A 13,127-nucleotide genomic window follows, 5' to 3' on the forward strand; every position below is an offset into this window, starting at 1 on the left:
TACTAAAATAGAAGAATTCAAATGAAAATGTTGTAATTTGTTGTAACTCAAAAGTATTTTATCTGCTTCAGAAGGTAATACAGCATTTTTATTTCTTTTTTTCTTTTTGCAAAATGCCTCACTTTGAGATGCATGTGAACAAACAAAGAGCATCTAGAAGATGAGATGAGCATGTGCATCAGCTGACTGACCTTACCTTTCTGCTTGCTTACATTAATTTTTCTCTTGTTGTAAAGACACGATCTCATGCAGCCCAGGCTACAGCTGAGGACGGCCTTGCCCTTCTCACCTCCTCCTATCTTTGCCTCTCAAATGCTAAGATTACAGGTGTGTGCCACCACACTTGGTTTGACAGTTTTTATATCCACCAAATAGGTATATGGTCACCTACATTTTTCAGTATAGCTTTTTACTTTACTACTATTGTGTAGGAATTGTACAGGCATTGTGGCATCTTTCTCTGATATATATGAAACAAGCATTAAGTCACTTACTAAAGTGGGTGGAATGACCCAAGACTTTGCTTTTTTTTTCATTTCTTATTGGATATTTTATGTATTTACATAACATTTCAAATGTTATCCCCTTTCCCAGTTCCCTTCTCTCCCATACCCCCTCCCCCTGCTTCTATGAGGATACTCCCCCTCCCACCTCACTACCCTGGCATTCCCCTGCACTGGGGAATCGAGCCTCCACATGACTTTACTTTGAGACACAGCATTTGCCAGGATTCAAGCAGTCGTTCTTCTGCCTTAGGTGCTCACAACTGAGCCTGGAGACTAGTTTGTATTTTTTTGCCATCCTTCTGATCACCTGAATGTAACTCTTAGTTATGTGATCAGCAAACAAACTATAGTTTTAAAATTTTGTTTGTTTGTTTCTCGAGACAGTTTTCTCAGTGTAGCCGTGGCTGTCCTGGAACTCAATCTATAGACCAGACTGGTCTCAAACTCAGAGATATACCTGCCCTCTGCCTCCTAAGTGCTGGGATTAAAAGCATACACCAGCACTGCTCAGCATTAAGGACTTTATTTTAAGTAATGTTTGCACAACTGTGTTTGAGAGGTGTTTTTTAGGTTTGGGGTGTTGGGGTTTGACCTCAGGGCCCCTCACATGCTAAGTGTCCATGTCTTGTCATTGATATATATATATATATCCTCAGCCCTCTTGTTATTTTGAGATAAGATTTCACTGTGTCCAGAATGACAAGATTTATGTATGTGGTTAGCGTTGGGGTTGTATTCAGGAGCTAATATACACTGAGCTTCACTTTATTTTGAGTCATTAATTTTCTGCTTATTCTGATAGATTAGTCCTGTAGAGTATAGTCTATAGTAAGATTACTATAAGAGAATTTGTTCAGACATGTATGCTTGCTTTGTGTGCGTATGTGTATAATGCTAGAAATCAGACCTAGGATCTTATGCATGGTAGACAAACGCTTACTATTGCCCTGAACAATAACAAAACTGAATAGGCCCTGTACATCCCCTGTCAAGAAGTTTAAGGTTATATTTAAGAACTCATGATATGTCACCCCCTCCCTATTTCTGCAGTAGGTGTTTTCAGTTGTTTTTCAACCTCATTTTTGAGGTAGAGTCGGTCACTGAACCTGGAGCCTTGCCAATTTGTTACGCTTGCAGGCCATGTTCAATCTCCCTGTCTCTTCCCAGCTTTAGGATTATAGGCATGTACCCCAGGGGATCAGTGTATGTCTCCTTTTTTGGTATAGTTTATTGGGTTCTTGTGCTTCTACCTCTTTTGACCTTTATTCCACCCTAATCCCTTCCACCCCTCTCCCCCAATACTAGGTAGGAGAGAAGGAAGGTTAGAGGGGAAAGGGGGCATAGTCTTCCTTAAGCTATTTCCTGCTAATTAAGGGTATTAAGTTCCTTGGGGCAAGTCCAAATTCTTGTCCAGCAGTAGAGGGAGCAGCAGTCTCTCCTGGCCCTCTCAGGTCTCTGCCATTTTAAAGACCCCAGAATTAAACTATTTGCAGCTGGCAAAAATCATGCCCCTGCTAGTGCACGAGGCAAATCATAATCACCTGTGAAACAGCCTTGTCTCCCACACCTGGGATTAAAACACACACACACACTCTCTCTCTCTCTCTCTCTCTCTCTCTCTCTCTCTCTCTCTCTCTCTCTCTCTCTCTCATTTACATAATATGATTGGGTTTTTAAAGAAACCAAAATTCTCAGAATGGATCTGAACTAAGTCCTCTGTGTAGTAAACATTTTACCAATAGAGCCATTTTCCGGGCCCCATCCCTTCACTTTTTATTTATTTATTTTTTTACTTGCTCAGCCATATTGCTAGACCCTGTCAAGTTCTAAGAATCATATTGATCCTTAATAGTATCATGAAATACCGAAAATTGCTTTATTTCTTGTTAGTGTCTGATTGATTGTAGACTTAGTAAATGAGATACTTCTCCAATCTGAGGCTCTCTGCTTTGCAGAAATTTTAAATTGAGAATATGTTTTCATGGGTAGTGTCTGTTATACATGTAAGAATGTTAACAAATCACCTCGTTCTGTTGAAGATAACTTGTATCATGGCTACATGTTATGTCATAAAATTAGTTATGAAACTTAGTAGAATGAAGTGTGCTTATATGTATCTTAAGGTATTTTGTTATCCACAAATTTGTAAACAGTAACATAGTCATAGTGATCATATTGTGATTTTCCTTCACAGATAACAAGTTGTGCTTATTAGTACACCATTTAAATAACTCCTGGAGTCTCACCGTGACACAGACATTAGCAGTGATGACAGATAAAGACAGATGCTTGGAAACTAACGACTAGGTCAGACTCCTCAAAAGGTAAGAAAAGAGTATGATATTCTCTAAGGCCAAGTGTGGTAGAAGTAATTGGCTAGTTTTTTGTTTGTTTGTTTTTTTCTCCCTCAATGTATCAGGCTTTAAAAAAAGCTAGTAGAACTCAGCTTTAAGTGTCAGTTCTTCTGTGAAATTAACAGTAACATATTCTTATTTGGTGAATATAGTGGAGATGCTCTCCTCCTGAGAATAAACCCTTCTCTTGAGAAATGTCTAGCACAGTGGCCAGAATTTTAGAGTGCTATCCTTCCATATATTCACAGAGCCTCTGCTTCTGATGGTAGCCACCACTTTTTAGAACGTGTCCTGCTTTGCTTTGTGATGGACTTCTGGGGAGGGCAGAGAAGTTATTGGTTGGGAGTCTTCAGTATGAGGCTGAACTTTCAAGTCAGCTTACTTTCTGTAGGATCATGTTTCCCTGTGTTCCCCTTCTCCATGTTAGTTTAGAGCTTTAAACAAACAGGGAAATAACTGAGTTTCGGCAGGTTTTCTGCTTTGTATACAGTGAAAGGACTTAAAGAGGAGGTTGCATTTGTAGTTGGTAGATCATAAACCTGATCTCTGAGAAGCAATTTCTTCCTATTTTTTATTAACGTAAATAGGAAAATTAATAGGGACTTTCAGAGGTAAATATGTATACTAGAGTACAGTTCTATAGGGCATTAGAATGAGGATGTAAATTTCAGAAGAAAAAATAAAATGTACTCTAACTATTACAGAAGCACTGCGCGTGGTGGACAATGCTTTTAATTCCAGCACAGGGAAGGCAGAATGAGGTGAAGCTTTGTGAATTAGGGGCCAGCCAGGTCTACATAGTGAATTCCAGGATAAACGGGACTATGTAGAGAGACCCTGTTGGAAAACCACCACCACCACCACCACCAGGCATGATTAGTTGTGTACACCTGTAACCCCAGTGCTTGGGACCCCAGTCAGGTTCAGGAACATAGGGAGATTTGAGGTCTGTTTGAGCTGTTGGAAACCCTATCTCAAAATTGGATATGCTGGTTCACACCATTACTCCCACCCTCAGGAGTCACAGGCAGGTGGACTTCTCTGAGTTTGGCTAGCCTGGGCTATGTGAGATGATGTCATTCCTCCCCATTCTCCTCCTTCCCCCCAAAAAACCAGACTAGCATAAACTAAGAAAATATAGCATTTACAGTAGTAATGAAGAGCTTACTGTGATGTACAGGATTTGATAACAGTATCAGTCCTTAATACTTCACTTAAAATACTATCCATTTAAAAGTACCTAGTTTAATAGTTAAAGTGGCAAGTTTAATCATAAACATCTGCTTGTCTTTTTTCTAGTACTGTTATTTGCAGATGGGTACTTGTAATAACCCAATTAGCAAGAGTATATAGTCTCTGCAAAAGATACCATAACGTACTAGTAAAACTGCATTAGATACATGCCAAGAATTGCAGTACTGTTGAGTTAATTTAAAATATCAGTATTCAACTCAGAAAACTCTTGCTTTTTTCTTCTTGTTGATAATCTGTATGGCCAGGGGTGGTGGCACATACCTATAATTCCAGTACTTGGGAGGCAGAGGTAGAGAGGTCTCTGAGTTTGAGGCCAGTTTGGTATAACAGTTCATTCCAGGACAGTTAGTGCTATCTAGGGAGACCTTGACAAAACAAAACAAAAAACCCCCAACAACAAAAAAATATATATGGCAAAAAGTAACAGACGCTTCCTTTAGTAGCTGAATCTTGGAGCATGTTAGTGAATATTACGTGTGCAGTGTATGATACAGGAGACTACATGCTGTGCACTTAGCCTAATGGTTTTGGTTGTCTTTGAGTAGTTTTCAACCTTTGGGTCTTGACCCCTTTAGGGGTTGGATGACCCTTTCATAAGGGTTGCATATCATATATATTTATATTATGATTCATAACAATAGCAAAATTACAGTTATAAAATAGTGGTGAAAATAATTTTGTGTTTTGGGGTCACCATAATGTGAGGAACTATATTAAAGGGTCACAGAATTAGGAAAGTCGAGAACCACTGGCTTAGGTCCTGGTTCTTGTACTGAATCCTATAACTAGGAAAGCCTCTAGAAACCCTTTAGGTCATCTTTAAGAGGAGGGGAAAAGGAAAAAAAAGCCTTAGAGAAATTGTAGGGAAGGTCTGAGTTGAGTTGAGTACTTTACTCAGGTAACTAATCGAGTTGTCTGGGAGGATTCGTTACACAGTTTTACTTGGTTCTGCAAGTTCTGCCTAGTTCCTTAGTGTCTCCTGGGGTTGCTTACCAGGAAGCACCAAGTCATTACTGAAAATACTACAGCCTCTGTGTAATTTATAGTCAGAGCAAATTGTTAGCTTATGTTAATTTCCTTATTTAATACCTTTTTTTTTTTTTATCATTTTATTTTAAAGAGAGGCGTTTAAGAGGTTCTGGTATTCTCCGAGGCTGAAGCTGAGAGTCTGAAAGCCTGAAACTTACGGTCTATTGTAGATCATAGCTCCATCTTCTTCAGGATATAAGGGAAGAAGTGACATTTCCACAATGATAGATCTTTGGTTGTGCAGGTAAGTTATTTAGTTTTGCATAGAGAAGACAACTGTAGTTTGATTTTATTTTGGTGGGAGGAGATACATTATTTTCCATCAACCTTTCTTTAGGGAAAGGACTGAAGATTAAGTATTTTCCTTTTTTTATTTCCCAACAAAGAGGTAAATGAAATGACTGTTGGACTCATGAGAGACCATTAAGTCTGCCTTTGAAATGTCCATATTTAAGGAGCAATGTGAAATACTTTTTGACTTCTCAGTTATCTCTCTATATATTCATTCATATCTATTCTCTGCCTATATATCTATCTGTCCTGTGAGCAATCTGTTGTTTCTGTCTTGATGACAAAGGACATCAGTTATATGTGTAACCTGTGTAATAGGATTTCCAGACTTGAAAGCAGTCACTGTTAGCCTTCTGCTACACTAGAGTGAGCACGGTACAGCTGAAACCCTCGTCTTTTAAAAGGGTTGTGAGACTAGGGATTTAGGAGAGTTGTTAGCGTCTAAGGCCGCTCTGGGCAATACAGAATGTTCCAGGTCCAGGGCCGAATAGCAGGATCCTGTCTCAGAAATCGCAACAGACCTGTGTGATAAGCAGCCTGTCTGTAGTCAGGCAGGGAGTCAGATTGGCAACACTTCTCACTCACTCTTCCTCGTTGTTTTTCTTTGACTTTGGCTTTTATAACTGAAAATACACAGGTATTGTGACCAGTTTTCTATAATTTGTTCACTTAATATAATAAATAATTTGTTGTTCATTGTGTATGGTGGCATATGCCTTCCAGCTCTTGGGGGAGGCAGAGGCAGGCAGATCTCTCTGAGCATGAGGCCAGCCTGGTCAATGTAGTGAGTTTCAGGACAGCCAGAGCTACATAGTGAGGCCTTGTCTTAAAAAAACCCAAGATGATGATGATGGAGATCTTGTTTAGTCTTCCTGTTTCTTTTGGCTCTGATCCAGTTATGTGGGTATAGTCAAGGGGACTAGAGGTTTATGATCTGAAAGAGCTAATGATGTTTTAGAATTTAATAGTTTTTATAAAAGTAGGTTCAATTTTGGGGGACGGTGGTTCAGTGGAAGTCAGAGAGAAGGATGTGTGAATTTAAGAGAGGTTTGGGACTCAGTGTGGACAGGCTAAAAGAATTTGGTTGGCTGGACCTTTTTAGTCTCTTCAGTAGTGGAGGACTTAGAAGGACCGCGGACTACAGGACAAAGTGCTGTATTCCAGTGAAGAATCCTGCTCTTCCTGTTCTCTGCAAAATGCTGCAGTTCATTAGTTGGGGGTAACAGGATAGATTTTGGTCTTATTACTAGTTGGGTTTTGCCCACATGAAAAGTGTTAACTCATGGTTTCCCTTAATTCTAAAGCTATAGTAATACAATTTCTATTACCAAGTATGTGTGGTTAAGGCTTCTACCAACTGTCTCTTTACTTTAGTTTATTAGTCAGAGGTTTCCTGAGCTGGTTGGCAAATGAGTTCACTTTTAGTTCCTTAACTATTTCATATTTGACTAGAATATAATTATATACTCAAACCTCCTCACCGGATTCTTTAGTGACTGTATTTAGCTAGAATAAAGAAAATTACAGCTTTAGTCTGTACTACTTTGCTAAATAACAAGCTTGGCAAAATAAAATGAAATTTGGTTGGAAAAATGTAGACATACTTAGGTAAAGTATATATACAATCCAGATAATCTTACGATCTCTTGTTTGTCGCTTCTTTAGCCAAAGTGATCATGGCTTTAGTTTTTCATGTTTTGTTAAATCATTGCAATCTAATAAAATATTAAAGAGAATTTTGTGTCGAAGTAGACTTGCAATCTTTATGTTAGAATACTGCCTGAAGGCTTTGATCTCAGTGTCTCTCATATGCAACTTGAATGAGTTGGCTGGAGAGGGTTTGACATTCTGCAGGTCTTTCTTTTTTCTTGCCTTTACCCCTTTCTGTTCTAAGTATCAAACCCAGAACATACTTCTAATGTGGACTCTCAACTATACTTGAGTTACAACAGTTGAAAGTACCAGGTAATACTTGCTGTTAAATGAGCTCTTCTTGTTGGTCTCCAAAATGTTTGTTTATTTATTCTAGCATTTTTACAGTTTATTGGTCCTCTTCCAAGACAGCTTCTTGATAATCACAGGCCAATAGATGGGCTTTATTGTAATTGTTGGAAAGAACCAAAACTTTTTCAGGGAACAAAGACATGGAAAGGGCTTGATCTTTGACACTAATCAGTGTTTTAATTTTATAACTGAAATCATGAAAAGTGTAGTAGGTATTCATAGGTGGTATTTGACAGAGATTTGCATTGATGTTTGTGTGTACATATATATGTGTGTATATGCATATATATTATATATAATATATATTATATACACATTTAATTCTCAGTATTGATGACAGATATCTGACTTAATAGTCTCTTTTCTGGAAGTTGGATTGCAGAGAAAGAGGATTTTGCTCCTTGTTCAGAGTTCCACATAGATCAATGTGGAAAGAAAAGAATGATTAAGGAAAGCCTGTTTACTGAAGTCATGTAAGAGGTCTTTGTGCCTTTAATTGGCATCACTTATTAAAAAACAAAATTCCATGAGTTTCCAGTATTTTTCAACCACAAATTATGAAGATCATTAAATTTATATTTTATTTTATAATTTGTTTATAAAATTAATTTAATTTTATTTTAGATTCATATTTACATAGATATTTAATATATAACCTTCAACTTTGAGAGCTCTAGATTTTGATACATTTAAATAAATAAATTACTTTTTAACATTTTTCAGTTTGTGTTCTTTTAACACATTTGAAGTTTAATTTACATTTATTGTAACTGAAGTGGAACTTGTTAGGACTATCAGTGTATATATATTATCTGTGAGTAAAGTCGGACTGTCCTGTTGATGACAGGATGTTAGAAAGATGAATTAGTCCTGTTCCCGCTGTGAGTGTTCAGACAGGTGACGTTCTTACGAGGCACTCTGGTTCCTGATGGTGTGATGTCCCATACTCACTGCTAACGTGATTTCCATGAGATTCTCTAGAACAAGGAACTGTGCTGGAGTTACAGATTTTAGAGGATGCCCTGCTTTGAAATGAAGCTAAATCCAACCCACTTACCACATCTCACAGAGTCCTTTCCTTCCTTAGTGCATGGTCAGCAGGCCAGCAGCAGGGACAGGGAAGTGCTTCTCCTTGGTGGCTCCTTGTATGACATGCTGCTGTGCTCATCTGTAGCTCCCCCTTCTCCAGTAGTAGGGCACTGCAGTTGAGGCCTGGAATGGATGGACTTGATTTGCATGAGGAGACCAAACGGCATTAAAAGGATTCTATGTGAGGGGCAAGGGAAGTTACATTAGAGCCATTCTTCGTATTTAACCATTCTGTACCCCGTTTGAAAGTAAGCAGTGAAGTGGCAAAATATCTAAGAAAACCATATAGGTGAGAGATAGAGACTTGGAATATTAATGGTGCCTTTGTTCTTGATAACATGGAAGGCCTGGAAAAAACCATTAGCTCTTTCAGGGTTTACACAGGTGGATCAATGAGGACCTATTCCAACAGTCCTCAAACTTCTCTCTCTTAGAAAGTTAAGCATCCTTACTAGAAAACCCATTTATCTCCCAAACAATGAGGGAAAGCTGTCATGCACTACACACAGACATTTAAAGAAAGGGCTCATGCACGTGTTTGTAAAAGTGCACACAAATGTTAAACATGTGAAACAATACTCCCTACTTCTGAATGACTATTTACTTTAGAGGACAGTAACATGCCTTTCTTTAGGGACGGAGGCTTTGCTGTGTGCAAGCTACTGTTGTGACTTCTATCCACTATATAATTATAAAACTTCCATAGCAATATTCCAGAAGTCCCCTTATTATCTATCGTCTTATTACCAAGACAATTAACCTGAAAGAAACCATTTTAGTAGAAACAGACTGATTGGAATGGCTTCTGTGAGGTAGTTGGTCTGTAACTTGAAGAGCACTACTTTAATAGCTACAGTGAAACAGCTGTGTTTCATTTGATTGCTTTTGGTAGAGAAACAGTGAACATGGTCTTCAGAGTTCTGACGGAGTTGACTCTGTGTCTGTCATAGACAGCCTCGGTCTCCTTAATTGTAATTTAAGTACAGTAGACCTGAGTTGTGAGGCTTCAGGGAGTAAAGGTATGTTAAACACACACACGGAATCCCAGAACATATTAAATGGTATTTGTTAGCTGTTACGTCATTTTTGGAAACTTAATAACCTTTGTTCCGTTATTTATTGATAATGGCTATACTTGGATAAGAAGTTACAACTTTATGCTTTTGTTTTAGATATATTAACTATTACCTTTTTCTCATTATTTTGTTTACATTTTTGAAGGTTTCCCAATGAGTGGATCATGATGACCGTATGGTAGGGACTTGCCATAGTATGGCTGCTTCCCGATCTACTCGTGTTACAAGATCAACAGTGGGGTTAAACGGCTTGGATGAATCTTTTTGTGGTAGAACTTTAAGGAATCGTAGCATTGCTCACCCAGAAGAAATCTCTTCTCATTCTCAAGTGCGATCAAGATCACCAAAGAAGAGACCAGAGCCTGTGCCAATTCTGAAAGGAAATAATAACGGAAGAACTTCTGATGTAAAACAGCAGAGTGCTCGAGAATGGGTAAGCCCTAGGAAAAGAAGACTTTCTTCTTCGGAAAAGGATGACCTAGAAAGGCAGGCCCTAGAGAGTTGTGAGAGAAGGCAGGCAGAGCCAGCACTGCCAGTCTTAAAGAACATTAAACGCTGTCTTAGAGCTGAAGCCACAAACAGTTCAGAAGAAGATTCGCCTGTAAAACCAGACAAGGAGCCAGTAGAAATCAGGCGGACAGTAGTGGACCATGATGCAGAGTTTCAAGGGGCTAAACGAGCTTGTCGATGTCTTATATTGGATGATTGTGAGAAAAGGGAAGTTAAAAAGGTGAATGTCAGTGAGGAAGGGCCACTTAATGCTGCAGTATTAGAAGAAATCACAGGCTATCTGACTGTCAATGGTGTTGACGACAGTGACTCAGCTGTTATAAACTGTGATGACTGTCAGCCTGACAGGAACACTAAACAAAATAGCCCTGGTTCCTGTGTGCTGCAGGAAGAATCAGTAGCTGGAGATGGGGATTCGGAAACCCAGACTTCAGTGTTCTGTGGTAGTGGGAAGGAGGACAGTTGTATAGACCATTTCGTGCCTTGCACAAAGTCAGATGTGCAGGTCAAGTTGGAGGACCACAAACTAGTAACTGCCTGCCTGCCTGTGGAACGTCGGAGTCAGCTGACTGCCGAGTCAGCTTCAGGCCCTGTTTCTGAAGTTCAGTCATCCTTAAGAGATTCTGAGGAAGAAGTAGATGTGGTGGGAGATAGCAGTGCCTCCAAAGAGCAGTGTAATGAGAACAGCAGTGACCCTCTGGACACGGGGTCTGAGTGCTTGCCAGCCTCTGGAGAGCCTGAACTGTCCTCTATGCTAGACTGTGTTTCAGCTCAAATGACATCTTTGTCAGAACCTCAAGAACATCGATACACCCTGAGAACTTCACCTCGAAGGGCGGCCCAAACCAGAGGTAGTCCCACTAAAAACACATCTCCTTACAGAGAAAATGGACAATTTGAGGAGAATAATCTCAGTCCCAATGAGACAAACACAACTGCTAGTGATAATGTAAGTGAGTCTCCCACAAATCCTGTTGAGATCTCTCAAGATGAAAAGGTTCTATGTTGTGACTCTGAAAACTATGGAAGTGAAGGACTAAGTAAGCCATCTTCAGAGGCCAGAATGAATATCGGACATTTGCCATCTGCCAAAGAGAGTGCCAGTCAGCACACTGCGGAAGAGGAAGATGATGACCCTGATGTTTATTACTTTGAATCAGATCATGTGGCACTGAAACACAACAAAGAGTATGTGTAAATATGGTAACCATGAGTTCTGCTTTGCCTATCACTCCCGGGTTTCAGGATTGGTTACTAGATGTCTGTCCGTAATGCTCTTGTTACAGATGAAGTTGACACTGTAGCAGTAAGTTTAGGTCTAACATACATTTTAAACTCAAACTAAGAGCCTGGTGTCGTGACATTGACCTTCGTTACTCCTCTCTGTAGTTCTAGTGTCCCACGTGTCTAAATAAGAAAGGACCATGAAAGCATGGGTGGTGTGTGAGAAAAGAAAAGACCAGTGTAAAGTGTTAACACGAGTGCTGTCAATGCTGCATCCATCCAGCTCACTCTGGCTTAGACTTGTAGAGATTTGTAATGTCTGCCTTTCCTCTCTGGGTGAAATAAATAATGAGCATGGAGCTGCAGACTAGAAATTATTTACACTTCATTCCCCATTAAAATGTTTGATTTAAGAATGTGCTTGATCCATCTTTACAGTTTAGAGAAATAGTGCTATTAACATTATGATAGTAACATTTGACACAACCCTAATTAGTACTGTTGTTTCCCAAGCCCTTATTGCAGAGGTTTGTTTTTTTTTTTTGTTTTTTTTTGTTTTGGCAAATAATTCTGTGTCCAAAATTGTCCACAATTTTGCTCACCTACTTTAAAGTATTCTGGAGAGTAATACAAATGGATCAGAGCTAACTGTCTAAATAATTCATGAAGGAACTATAAAGTGTTCATCAAAACTCTTTGTTTTGTTTTTTCAAGACAGGGTTTATCTGTGTATCCTTGGCTGTTCTGGAACTCACTCTATAGTCCCGGCTGGCCTTGAACTCAGAGCTCTACATACCTCTACCTCCCGAGTGCCTGGCTCATTAAAATGATTTTAATGAATAACAATGACAAAAGAAAATTAATTTCTCTTGTAGGTCAGCTTTTCAACTATTATCACAAACTCAGATTATATTGGTTGTACAAAAATATTTGGATTTGAGGATTTTTTTTTTTTTTTTTGACAGATGCCTGATCCGTATCCTAGGATCACAGTATCATATCAGGGCTGTGGGACATGATCTTTTTGCCACAGTTATTAGATTGATCAGGACTTTAATCTGGCAGTTCTGTGCCTTTTATCATATGTATCCTTTCTGGGAAAAAAAATTTCTGTTTTCTTTTAAAATTGTATTTTCTTAATACCGTGATTTAAGAAAATTTTCCCTGAATGTTTTATGGTTTTTTAGGTTATGAGTCTAATATACCTGGGATCAGTTTGAGGCAGAAAAACATAATTGCATCAAGGAAGAATTTCAGGTAGAAGTAAGATGATCTGGTGCACGGTGCCGCACCAACAGTGTCCCAGCAGGAGTGGCCAAGGCAGGAGCGTAGCCTGGGTCATATAAAGGAAGCCCTGTCTTGAAAACACAATAAACCCAAGTGAATCAACAAATGTTCATTTATACGTAATCTTTTTTTAAAAGGTTTTTATTTGCAGGAACAAGGAGGATGTATGTTTTAGAGGAATAATTAAAACCTCAATAAGTATGATATCTTGCTTTCTTAGTTGTGGAATGGGTGTGCCTGTGTCGTCCAGGTTGGTGTTGAATTGGATACAAGTGATTCTACTGCCTTAGCTTCCTCAAGCTTGTGTGACCATGGCCAGTGCCAGTTTAAACAGATGTGAATTACGTTAGAACTTATTTCTTCTGAACTGAGAGGCTGGCAGTGCGAGGCACACATTCAGCCTCTAAGCCACACCGGTCTAGGAAATGATGTCTCAGTAGGCTTATTTCCCTTTGATTATGTTGACTTTGCTATGGGATAATTCTCCTAAGTTTCACTGGTTA

At 39.0% G+C, this 13,127-nt stretch overlaps 1 protein-coding gene across 12 annotated transcripts in view; it reads left to right on the forward strand.

Annotated features, from left to right (window-relative positions):
- The window catches only part of Zzz3 (zinc finger, ZZ-type containing 3), a 65,808-nt gene that overhangs the window by 18,827 nt on the left and 33,854 nt on the right, over positions 1–13,127 (forward strand). For 5 of the 12 annotated variants that reach the window (XR_015664980.1, XM_087625140.1, XM_087625143.1 and 2 more), the window contains exons 2-4: positions 2,701–2,830; positions 5,235–5,387; positions 9,749–11,301. Coding sequence is in view for 11 of the 12 variants with exons in the window: in XM_087625140.1 (XP_087481266.1) it covers positions 9,779–11,301 (1,523 nt within the window). In the remaining variant the exon portion in view is untranslated. 12 annotated transcript variants of the gene reach the window in all.

This window comes from Rattus norvegicus, chromosome 2, assembly GCF_021556685.1.
Source record: "Rattus norvegicus strain SHRSP/BbbUtx chromosome 2, alternate assembly SHRSP_T2T, whole genome shotgun sequence".
Taxonomy (NCBI): Eukaryota; Metazoa; Chordata; class Mammalia; order Rodentia; family Muridae; genus Rattus; species Rattus norvegicus.